At 37.3% G+C, this 12,819-nt stretch overlaps 1 protein-coding gene across 25 annotated transcripts; it reads right to left on the bottom strand.

Moving 5' to 3' along the window:
• Positions 1-436: 436 nt before the first annotated feature.
• LOC147488529 (uncharacterized) lies at positions 437-12,091 on the bottom strand. Of its 25 annotated transcripts, XM_086570349.1 has the most exons (11): positions 11,589-11,725; positions 11,294-11,515; positions 8,950-9,523; positions 8,567-8,762; positions 6,696-6,774; positions 6,122-6,239; positions 5,833-5,918; positions 4,344-4,547; positions 4,077-4,238; positions 2,967-3,577; positions 437-2,153 (listed from the first exon to the last, which is right to left on the bottom strand). In XM_086570349.1, exons 10-11 carry the CDS (start codon positions 3,235-3,237, stop codon positions 1,507-1,509), a joined length of 918 nt encoding a protein of 305 aa, XP_086426475.1. In that variant the 5' UTR covers positions 3,238-3,577; positions 4,077-4,238; positions 4,344-4,547; positions 5,833-5,918; positions 6,122-6,239; positions 6,696-6,774; positions 8,567-8,762; positions 8,950-9,523; positions 11,294-11,515; positions 11,589-11,725; the 3' UTR covers positions 437-1,506. The 25 variants fall into 25 exon arrangements, with proteins under 25 accessions (XP_086426475.1, XP_086426468.1, XP_086426467.1 ...); XM_086570342.1 differs by having other exon boundaries at positions 8,950-11,741; XM_086570341.1 differs by lacking the exon at positions 11,589-11,725 and adding an exon at positions 11,981-12,091 and having other exon boundaries at positions 6,122-6,877; positions 8,567-11,515.
• Between the last annotated feature and the right edge of the window lie 728 nt (positions 12,092-12,819).

Below are 12,819 nucleotides of genomic sequence, written 5' to 3'. Positions count from 1 at the left end.
AGACCGCAATCAACTTAGCACCAACGTCAGGGTTAAACATGATTCAACTATAATTGCCACACAAAAGCCGATTATCAGACAAACACAATCTAGGGGACCCCCAAAAGGACCCCAAGTCAACTTAAGGCCCTGAAAAGGCTTAAGTCAGACTCAACTATAATGGCCATTCAAAGGCTAATTACCTGTCAAAAATTAATAAAAAGTTCCCCCAGAATGAACGACTCAATCACTACATACACCTAAGGACACAAGGAAGCCTAAGTGCAAACTAAGTGTATATATCAGGTCGTACACAAACACTAACGACCTACAATCGCCAGACGATCTAACAAAGTGCAACAAGACGTCGAGTCTACTACCATACAACATAGGTCATCGAACAACAAATCACAAAGCAATAAAAGCAATCACAGGCATGCAAACTCCAAACACAATCTGAACAAGTAAGTAATTTAAATATTTCAACTTAAATACAAATTTGGTTAGATACTAGAGGCCCCCAGGTTATCCCAGGAAAACGACCTCAACATCCTCATAAAAAAAAATAGAAGTATCAGTATCAATCACAAAAGAGAATATTGTTTAAACACTTCATCCAACATCACTCAAAATCACAAAGAATATCAAGATCACTGAACAAACGGAAGATTCTCCACACTTAAAGGCTCTAGTGGGCCGCCCTGTTCCCCAACAGGGCCACTAGCGGGATCACCACTTTACACTCAAAGACTTACGTGGCAAAGATCTTCGGGTTCGAAAGCAATTTGGAGCAAAGACTTTGGTGATTGGTAGATCAGGTCATCTACTAGCATCTGTAACAACACTTTCTACCACATCATCGGGCCAGAATTTCCACTTTCGACCGACCTCTTGAGGGTTTTGTACTTACGTTCTAGCTCTATGTAATCATCCACCAGAACGTAGACAATGTCACTCTCTACCAGGTCGACCAGATCGTTATATTCATTCTGAGCTTACTCAGCAACAACCTACGCATTTTTGCACTCCGCAATCCAATGCCCGACCTCTACCCTGAAAGCATCAAGAGACGGTTACAACAAGTCCATGCACCTTCCCAGCCAAATTCCTGACCTGCGACCTCAGCCCAGACATTTCAGCCCATTCCACCTCTTAAGCAACAATCAGCTTGTCATAGGCCTCCTTGGCACCATCCAGCTCCTTATATAGGTCGGAGATAGTTGTCATCTCCTTCAGCTTCCTATACATGGCTAAGACCTAACAAACAACAAAATAAGTCACAAAACAATGAATCAAAGTACAAAACAAAAGCTCAGATCGGAAGGACACTTAGAAAGCAGAGGGAGCGATCCATATCTTTCAGGTTCACGTCCAAGTCCTTCCCGCTCTCCAGCTGATGCATATCTCCATCCAAGGCAATACTCTCTAGAAGCCCTCCAGCAACCAGTGAAGACTTGAAGCTGCAGTCCTTATTCTTCACCAACTTTCTCAACCTACTCACTGGGTCATAATAGCTGACCACCCTATCTAGGATGGTAGACTCAACAGCCTTGTTACCAGGGATCGCATTCCCCGACCTCTTGCACTTCTGGGCAGCTGGCTCAGTCTCACTAGCCTTCCTCTTACCCCGGGCATTAGCCACCCCACATCAACAGCCAACTCCCTCAGATTCATCTTCTTCAAGGGAGCCCGACCTGAAAAAGTACGACCTTCCACCGTACCAGGTCGTTCTTCAGACTCAGTTCGGGTCCTCTTCACCCCCTCAGGCTCAACCACCTTAGAGCGCCTTTTTAGCTGAGGCCTCCAGAAAGGAGTAGGAGCATCACCACTCCCCCCAACACTTCCACCATGACCAGCTAGGTCACCATCACCCCCTTCAGAACGTCTTGAAGCAGAACGGCTATCAGCAGCTCCTCCAGCCGTTCTCACTCCAGAAACAGGTGCCTTCCTTTGGCTCTCCCTCTCCATCCCACTGTCAGAGCTAGAATTAAAGATATCAAGAACAAGCTTACGAGCCCTGTTCTTCTGCTCCGCTTTCTTCTTGTTAATCTTCGCACCACCTCGTCTCTTGAAGTAGTGTGCGACCTCTCCCAGCAAAGACGCCTTCTCTTCCAAAGTCAGTCTAGCAAACTCTTCAATCGCTCCCGAGGACGTACGATTCCGAACTACGACCTCTGCAAAACAAACATATATCAAAACGTCATCATATCAAACGTATTACCAAAACAAACGACCTGCAACCTACAATTTACAAACATAAAAATGACCCACATCAAAACAACGACCTACCATCAGTCCTCACACTACGATTCTCCACCTCATAACTCGGTGAACAATAATTCCCCACAATCAACAGAGGCCTACGTCACCACTCCTCTTTACTCACACCAACAATCACCAGTGATTTACCCCTCATTATTTGAAAACCAAAATTCAAAGCAGAAGATATTTTAATAGCAAAGTGCTCTAACACGTCAGACAAACAGATGTTATAACTTCTAAGTCTAAACAAATCCAGCACGTGGAGCACCATCCAACTATTACCCACAAATTGCAAGAGAGGCTTACCACAAAAGTTCAGAATGTCCAATGTCAGACGTGAGAACGGTAACCTCAACCCCGCCTTCAATTGACCATATGTAATTACAACCCCACCGTCTTGAGGCACATAATCACAGCCAAACACATTCTTCTCACCGCTCAGGTCATATATCATCAAGTCGGGGCTATCAATCCCAAACTCCCTTCGCAAATCCCCAAAGTTATCCCACACCGACCTAGACACCGCCACGTCATTCATCGTCTCCAATGAAGAGGACAATGATGCCTCACCTCTACTGCGTGCCTTAACAACATCATCATCATCACTCAAAGTTCTCTCTCTCTACTGATCAACATCAGCTTCTCCACTCAAGCTATCACTAGTGATCGACATTACTAAAACAGAAACGAAACAAAAGATCAAGTTTTTGGGATAAAAGACGCACCTGAGAACAAAAGGTGGAAAAGTTTTTTCTTCTCTCTTTCTTTTGCTCTGCTTTTTCTCTGTTGGTAAAATGAACAGACGAAAACCTTTCGCAAACCAAAACCCCTTAGCTGCCCAAACCTCGAAAACAAACAAAACCTTTTCGTACTCCCACAAAAGTAATCATAACTCGCCCACAAACCGTCGCGATTTTGGGCCCAGAGGTCATATCCAACAGTTCCCGCACATTTTTTGAAACCTAGCAAAGCCAGCTGTGCGACATGTGTTGACATTTATTCTATTTTTTCTTTTTTCACAACGCAGCTGTCCAAAGAACAAATAAAATAAAAGGGGCTGTGTAAATACCCTCCGTTCTGCGCTCATGTCACTACAACACACGTGTCCACACCAAGTCGTACCCCTATCAGCTCATACCACTTAACCAGCACGTCATAACGACCCAAACTCAGGTCGTCCCAAATCTCAGTTACGACCATATATGGAAGCAAATCATCTAGCGTAATCCTAGAATTTAGTCAACGCACCAATCAAGAAGACATTTACTTTGTAACATCAGGAGTAATGTCGAATCATCAAGATAACATACAATGTGGATCTGCCCTTGACAACAGCCTAAAGCAAATAAAGCAAGTCAGCTCAAACATCTATAAATAGAGAGAGATGAACCATAGTACAAAATATCAGGATATGGGTATTTATCGATATTCAATTTCTAGATATGTATTGTGGATATATCCTCCTATTTGGAGATATTTGACATTATTTCACATGCAAATATCGTAGATATATCCAAAATATCAACAAATATCGTGAATATTGTAGATATTTCTTGATATATCATGATACATTATTTATATTTATTTGAAATATAATAGTAAATATTAAATAAAATTGTTATATACACAAAATATTGCCAAATATATCCAAATATCCCAAAATATCACAAATATCGTTGAAATATCACCAATATTTGCAATCGTATATATCTCTAAACATATCGTGATATTTATTTATCTTTCTCTGAAATCTGGATAGATATCTCCAAATATCGCGATATATCGAGATATTTTATACTATGAGATGAACTACGTAAGGCTTGATTCGAGTTTACCTCGAGAAACTTAATACGTAGGTAACTCTTATCCAAAGAAAGAGTGCAGACACTTCCTATCAATCCCAACCTCAGGTCGTTGGACCATAAACACCAAACCTCTACAGCAGCCATCTTCACATCGGCCCCTTTTGCAACAGTTGCATCGAAAAACCTTCAAACCTGAAAAATCCATTAATTGAAAGTCTAAAACTGTCATAGATTGTAGAAACTAAGATGTCAGCTAGTGGAGAAACGACCACTGGAAAACAATGGAAAATGACCTACATTTATATCATTCACAAGAAAATGGACATCTTGCATACTGAGTCCCATACTCTCTTATCTACTCCGCTTCAACTCCAGGAGCTCTGGTAGAGAAGCTTTAATACTATCAATATATTATCTTGTGAGATCTATTTCTGGAAGGTCTGGTTCCGAAAAACATCGATAATCAGCCAAGCCTTCTTTCTTCCTCATCGTAACATTTTTCTAAACAATACGTACACCATAATTAATTGAGAAATAAATAGTCATTAGTATTAAAGATACGAGAGTAGGTTCATGCAATGTCACTTTACCGAGGAAAAAAAAAGAAAATAATACTATTCTTCTATTCATAGAAAAACCGAGACATTTCAGTTAAGAGTTTATGCAATCCAATTAAGCTTCTAAATGCTCGGCCTTAGTTTAGGCCACTTCTATCAAGGTCCTTCCTAAAGCCTCTGCTGCCATTGCTCAATCACGTTTGCCAATCGCCTGTTTCTCTCTTTCATAAATTTCATAAATAAGCGCTATTGTTTCTAAAGAATGTATACACCGGCAAGGCAACTCTATTGAAACTATATCTACTCTGCACTTCAACCTGGGTGGGCAAGATTAGATTCGTTTGTGCTTTTAACAACTTGACAATATGCGACTCCCCAAAACTTCTTTGATCAAATATCTTGGTTTTGGTATACACTAACAAAATTATTCATTGTACCGGTTTTTAGTGGAGTCTGATGACTGTGACACGTACTCGAGCTCTTATATCACTCCTACTAAGCAATAAGACATGATAGGACCTACCCCATTGAAGAATTGATCCTTGAACAGATATGCAAATAAAAGTTGCCAAGTCACTTCCAACCCCTCGATTTAATTTAGTACGTAAAGATCCAACAGTTTTTTGCCACTATTTTGGCCATTATATTTCCTTATCCTAGCCTTATTGACATAGTAGACTAAAAATATTTACATGGGAAGCATAGATTAAATACCGAATAGAGATAATTATATTTTACTTAATAAGGTAGTGGCATATAGGGAAATATATTTCACTGATGCAATTTTTCTCTGGCCTTTAACCTTAGTCACTAACTTCAAACCTCAAGGGCTATCGATCAGACAATAACTAACCACCAAGTAATTTTACAGTTCAAAAGCCACCATAATCCCCTCTGTCTATGATGCTTTGTTTCAAAGGTCTATGGCCAATAATTTCCCTTCTCAATAAACTTCTTGTAGGCGTAAACTAAACTACAACAAGCTTGATCCTAACCAAAGTTTTTTTCGAAAAATAGACATGATCATGTATAACAGAAAGTCATAAAATATAGCAACACATATAATGATAAACAGGTTCTTCATGATTGGTTTTCATTTTTGCTTAAGTAGATAGTAATTGTTGGTTGCTAATTGGCAAAAATAAAAGAAAAAGGAAAATATATTATTGAAAAAACTATGTAGAGGGTAATTAATCAAAAAAAAAAAAAAAAAAAAAACTCAGGCTTACTAGTACGAGGAGAAATCCTTAATGTTTCTCTTTCTATGGATCAGATGACATTTTGAGCTGATACATACTGAAAGGAGCTACATGACCTGCATTATTCGAAGGGAAAAATTGCCACCTGGCTTTTAGAATTGGTAGAATGGAGAACCCAAAAAGAAAAATGTAATCAATGCACTACCCATTGCTAAAGCAGGAATACCAAAACTAACACCCATCCATAAGAATCTAGTCCACCATTACCAGAGAACACAAATTCAAATTTATCAAAATCAAATGCTTGATCAAGCGTTACCAGATAGCAGTCAGCTAAAGATTTAAATGTATGTCATCTTCAAAAGCTCGATATCATTGTTTCTGCATCACTTTTGTTTGATTAGTTCTACATTCAGCAGCCTCTTTTTCTGCTGCATCTAAGAAAATTATCAGAGTTAGGACTATCTCCTTGATACAATGCAAAACCCAGCCAATTCATTTATGAAATATACAATAATGTGAAAAGAGAAAAATTGAGCATATACAAACCCTGTTAGAAATAAAAAGAGCAGAAGTAACAGAACTTTGACATGTAGGACACAGACTCATTGGAAATAAGATGGCATCTTAGACTGCTAAAGAGTTACTTCCAAATGCATCTCTATAAGTAGTAATTCATGCAATGAAGAAAACAAATATTTAAGCAAAGTGGTCACTAATCACATTCTAACATACAGATTTACATGCTTGCTACTTAAATTGTTAATTCTTAAAGTACCATACCAAGCTCCATCATCCATGTGCAAGAAATTCTCATTATCCATATGCAATATAGAGTGCCAGGCAATTTAATATGGGGTTGAAGTGCTCTTATGCAAGTTTCTAACACATACCTTCAAGAAGTGAAAGCACTATGATGTTAGGAAGACCCATGCCAAAGCTTGCTTATCAAAATCAATTGGTAGAGGATTACTGATCACAACACAAAACATTCTCACCAATTTAAATTCCGTGGTATATAAAATGATGAAACAATGAGCCAAAACCTTTGATAATCACAGCAGAGATGAACCACCTAGAGAAATTATAATGAACTTAGAAATAAATGCTTTTGTCAAACCAATGAACTCAAAAAAAAGATCAAAAGCCTAATCAAAATCCATTGGCAATCGAGTTGTTGGAGCTCTTCTAGAACGAAAGATTTTAAACATCTTAGTACAATATAAAATCTGTTGTGTATTATTGTAGATTGATGAGCTATCGATTTCTTGGATACATCATCTTTATCAGTTATATATAAATCTTAGAAAAATGCATTTCGGAAATATCTAAGCTCTTACTTCCATAAACAAACCACTCACAAATTAAGCACATAACATCATTATCTAATTGCAAGCTCAGTTTCATGACTTAATAAAATAATGATTCAATAATGTGTTGTGAGTAATATTAACAAATATGATAATTAACTGAGAGTGAACAAAATAACTTATCATAAAGATGAACTCCACTGATTTATCTTATTATTGTTGAAACAGTGGCATTATCATATTCTGGGCATGTCCCAAACACGTACAAATTCCAGGTAACACATTCTAGCTATTCACGAACCAATAATAAGAAAATTTGCCTTTTTTCTACCAACGCGAAAAAATAAAAATAAAAATAAAGAAAATCAATATCTTAACGGACACAAATTCAATGAATTTCATATGCAATTCCATACAAAAGTTAGAATCCACCTGAATCATGAGTTCGCCACTGTGACTCTTAATTCATGTACAACAGTGTTAACAAAGACATCTTTAAGTTATATTGACTTAATTTTGACTCTTAATTATATTGACTGAAGTCCATTCCTGTTTGGAATGGAATGGATGTCCATTGCTCTAGGCAGTAGGGCACTATTGGTTTCAGGATCTGGCTCTAGTTGCTCAGGCATCTATGCGACATTATGGCCTTACGGGGAACTCAACACAACTTTCTGGGCGAACTTGCTAACACAGTAACACTCACACTAAAATCCGATTCAAGGTTCTACTTTGTGGAGATTTATTTTGTTCTGATGTAATTTCTACTGTACGTTACCAGGTTTTATAATATGTGACTTGTAATCATGTAACTTATTAACCTCAGTATGTTCAAGTTAAACGCTCTGTGGTCAGAGGAGATTTACTCTTATGTATACTCCCATCTTCTTTTGGAAAGTTTCATTAATTTGAGCAAGGCTGCATATATGAAGTACATCATATATATTATTAGCAATCCTGACATTTTGTCACTATTATTACGTAGTTGGTTTGCTAGGGTACCAATATTTAACAAACACTTTAAAGGTTCTACAACTGAATTTTTGCCAATGTACAATCCAGCTGATACTTACAAATTATGAATCGAACACAAATCTGACACTCACCTATTCTTTTGTAGTATCTAAAGAATAGATAAAGCTCAAGTGCAGTAGTTAAACATTAAACATAATAAGACAAACATTGAGAGTTCTATACATATATAGGACACTTAGAATACCCATTCTACGCGTGAAGCTGGTTTTGACGTATGAATTTCATGTCAATACTAACTAATCTCGGATCAAAAGTAACCCGGTTATCTAAAAATGCAACAATCATTTCTATGCTGCAAGCCTTCGTTCTTTTGCTTGTTTGGAGAATAAATTTACTAACATGGCAGCATACGCGCTTCCTTGGATTATGTCATTGATTCACTATAATAACATCTAATTTGTGATTGGAGGGAAACATACCTTAGAAAGGTGAAGAAGATAAGAAAATCAATTTAGAACTTCCACGGTTAGATTCAGCAAATCTTGTGTGGATTCGAAGCTCTTCAGTTACTCATTCACCAATTTAGAATCCTTTAGTGCAGAAGAATGTCCTTAAATTTCTTTGCACCATGTATTTCTTTCTCGCCGTTCCAGCAAACAAACTGCTCCAGTGCTCCTTAACCAAGATCATAATCATCAGACAACTTTTAGCAAAAACCACATGGTCAGAAGTCAGAACTAACAATGATCATCTATGAAAATAGAAATCACACAGTGCAATGCTACTTTCTCATAACTACTAATGACAACAATCAAGAACTAAAACAAAAATGACGAAATGATAGTGGGAAACCCTCTCCAACCTTGCTCGAGCAACATTTTTATCCAAGTTTTCAGCAAGCTCAGCCTGTTTGGACCTAGAAAGTGCTTCCGCTACAGTCCGAGTGTCCCCCAATGCCACATCTAATGCCCTTCCTTCGAGAACGACCGCTGCATGTCGGTTAAGATTTTGTGAGAGGGTCCTCTTGTATTCATCATACTCTGAATCCATAGCTTCTTTTCATCCATCACAAAGAATTCCATGATCTGGAAGATGCATGTAATCATCACCTTGATCAGCTTCCATGTCTAAGGTTGGATCAACTCGTCTAAGCTTCCAGCGAGCTTCATTTGCTAATATTTCATCATGCTTAAGAAAAACAACAAGCTCCTCATCTTCAGCAGCTTCTGTTGCTATTGCAACAACATTTCTTGTCCTAAGCAGATATTCTGCGCGACAATATTTGGTCCAAAAGTCCATTTTTGACATCTTGCGAGGAACAAAATTCAGATATGCCTTGTGAACCGTTGGTTTTTCAGCAAAAATCTTATGGATGATCTCTGGGGTCAAGTTAAATGTGACTTTGTTGCTCCGACCATCAGTCAATGGTCTGACATCTGCAATCATAGCACTTTTAAATCCCATATGTTGTTTTGGAGCCTTTCTGACATTAGCAGCAAGCAACTCCTTTCTTGTTGCCCAGAATTCAGTTTCGGTCAACACACCATTGATAACAAATTGCTTATGCAATTTCTACTGGTCACTATCCTCTTGAAGCAGGAGATGTGAGAATCACTTGCGTCCATGATAAAGTTGCTTATCATAGACATAGAAATGAGAAAGTAAAAGTGCAAAACACGGTAAGTGGTAAGTACATCCATAAGAAACTGGCGGATATGAAAATAACTAAATTTTGTATCTAGTATGTAGTATAAACTTTTCTTTCCGGTCATATAGTGATCAATATTTTCTTAAATTATCCTTGCTAATCAGCTTGAGTATAGACATGTCTATCTCAAAAATACCAAATATATAGACTTTGCTATTAATACGCTGATTTCTTCTTTGCGCCCATACAAAGTAAGTTCTTGATATTAAGTTCTTAACCCTTTGATGATTTAGTTGATGCCCATTTCCCAATTAAAAACGTTTGAGCATTACGTTCTAGTCATAGTTTTCCAGCTTCTGAATCCCATAATAAAATACTAAATCCCAAGCACATTGTAAATAATATGTTTCATTTTTTTTTTGGTATGTTGAATAATCGTCTCTGCAAGGGTTGAATTACTTAGAGGGCAGATCGTCTCCCCAAGGGTGGAACTAATAAACGTCGCTAGTCACCTTAGGTTTTAGTGAAAATCTTGGTGGTGAGAGGCAAACGTGTCAAGCGTTCCTGATATGTCAAATGTCTTCTAAGATCTTTGGAATAATAACACTACATCTTCAATTAAAGTTGACTTTCCTGATTTTTTTTTATAGTTAACATCACATATACTCGAGCCAAGAACAACATTTAACTGTGTCCATACAGATTAGTCATCACAGTAAATGGTGGTTCATGCACAGTCACTATAATTATCTAAGACAACTACTTTCTAGTTCGCCAATTTCAGTGATCTGCATAGGTAACCCTTGGTCATCAGTTTCAATATTTATTATAATATATCGACAACAATATTTTTGAACTTTGAGGTACTAAGTCCGCAAAAATATTATTTCATTCCCATCTGCTATAGGAATTCAGTTTCTAATACATTCACCTTTTAATTATTGTTCTTCCCCTTATTCGCAGTCTTTGGAGTGGACATTTTACTATTGCAACAAAAGATGCTTGTGTTTCCTATGAGCAGAAATTTGAAATTGATTACTATCGCATTATGTGGAAACATGAACTCTTGATCTTCATGAATTTGACTGTCAGGTTTACAGAATGGTCGACCTGGAGTTTTAGTAACATCGGGTGATCACATGAGAGCTACCATTTAAGTGTGTGACAGTGTTTTACTACCACTACTGTTAATAGTATATCATCTCCAGCATGGGGGGTTTCGTCTTTCAAAAGTGAATCATCATGTCTTAGCCCATGCTGAGCAATAACCATATGTCCAACAGATCCTATCTACTAACCTGGACTTGGTTATCCATCGCTTGCTCCAAATTCGTTTTTTCCGTTCTCTATATTGTGTCATCAATAACAATAACAATTGCATCGTCCATTTTGAGAGTCCTCATTTTTACTAATTAATCTATGATTAAAATTGTTTCAATAATCAAAGACATACACAGTTTTTTTTAAAAAAATAGTAAGGTGCAAAGATAGGGTGTTAAAATGTTCATCAAGTGGTTGGTTACTTATTACTAAAGGAGGGAAAAGATAAAATAAATACCGGCAATGACGACGAAACGCGGCTTCTTCATCTGCATCCTTCTGTTTGAATTGAGATCAGGTGGGGTCCTTGTTGTGAAGAGACTTGATGACCTCCCCAGTAATCCCTCCAAAGGTCTATTATGAGAACCATCTGCAATTACCCAGTGATGCCTGGAATTGATTTCTTTAAAAGTCCATGATACATCTACCCATATGGAGGATTTCTTGCCCCAAAATTTACCTGTTAGTTAGAATCAGTTAGATGGTTTAAGGGTGATTTTTTTACTTCAGCAAAGCAAAAGAACAAATTATACCATGAAAATGAAAAACATATAATTTATCACTCAGAGAAAACAACAATGGAAAATTCTGAACATTCCTTTAATGGGGAAGTACAATCCTCTATTCCAAAGAGTTGATATTAAATGTGTAGTCAATAAGCATATTATACCACAGGACACAAAAAATTGTCTAATTGGATGACATCTATATCGCATGCCTCTTTGAAAGTTATTGACAGTGTGCCTTGCTGAGTTGTGCTTCTAGCCTTCCATAGACTACATATTGACACACTTTGAATATTGACAAATTTGATGTTTCAACGCTTTGTCGCTTTCGTTCTCGCACTCACTCTACACTTTAGTTGCCAACGGTTAAGCTCTACACAGTGATATCTATTTTTTAAGAGTTTATATACGCAATATACCTATATAAATATATTTTCTCTCCTTTATAGGTTTCTAAAACCAAGTTGCAATACCATTCAAGGCAGTTGAGATCAAGCTTTCGGTCCCTTTTGGGGTTTTCATATGGGTTCTTTAAAATTACTTAGTGGTGTTATTAACAATGCTACTTATCCTATTCTATGTGCTAATTATATAAAGCGTCTTTTTCCAATTCTCAAAAGTGGTATGCCTCGAACACTCTCAATCACGGGATCGACATTGGTATTATATTTTTTTTAATTATATGGGCTTAACCGTTGTTGGTTATGGTGTTGTTTCTTTGGGTATTATTTCTCTTTTGCCGTTTGTTCTTATGGTTTTTATTTCAATACCCAAACTTCAGCCTTGACGTTGGCTTAGTCGAAGGCGAAATGTCCAAAAATGTTGATGGCCATAATTGATCGAAATAAAAGTTCATGCCAAAGTGATAAAACGTGCAAATTTCATGATACTAAGCATCAATTTATTTTGTATTATTTAGGCACTGTTTGGCAGTGTGGACAAGGAGTCACTATCCATGAATAGGTGACGTGGTATACATGTTTTAGTTATCTAGTGTTTGGTTGGAAACAAACTTGAATACCATATATAATCTGGTGGATTGCGCGAACACAAAAGCGGGTATACGAGAATCAAAGGGGATAGGAGAGATACGGCTAATCTTGTTTCCCTAACTAGGAGAGAGAAACTAAAATAAAAAGAAACCGAAAAGATTTTGCTGAAACCTTGCTCTAGTCATCTTCTCCAAGACTACCAATTTGCTCATCTTTTACAACTCTATCCTCTCGGGTAAACTCTTTTTATTTACGTACCTATACTC

The sequence above is a fragment of the Coptis chinensis genome, chromosome 7 (genome assembly GCF_015680905.1).
Source record: "Coptis chinensis isolate HL-2020 chromosome 7, ASM1568090v1, whole genome shotgun sequence".
NCBI lineage: Eukaryota > Viridiplantae > Streptophyta > Magnoliopsida > Ranunculales > Ranunculaceae > Coptis > Coptis chinensis.
The sequence above is the reverse complement of the archived record's forward strand: the minus strand, read 5'-3'. Positions and strand labels throughout refer to the sequence as shown.

Coding starts and splice junctions, on each gene's coding strand:
- LOC147488529 (XM_086570341.1), bottom strand. CDS start 3,237: ATGTCAACACATGTCGCACAGCTGGCTTTGCTAGGTTTCAAAAAATGT. Junction 2,154..2,966: donor TTTCCACCTTTTGTTCTCAG/GTGCGTCTTTTA, acceptor TTTGTTTTGCAG/AGGTCGTAGTTCGGAATCGT.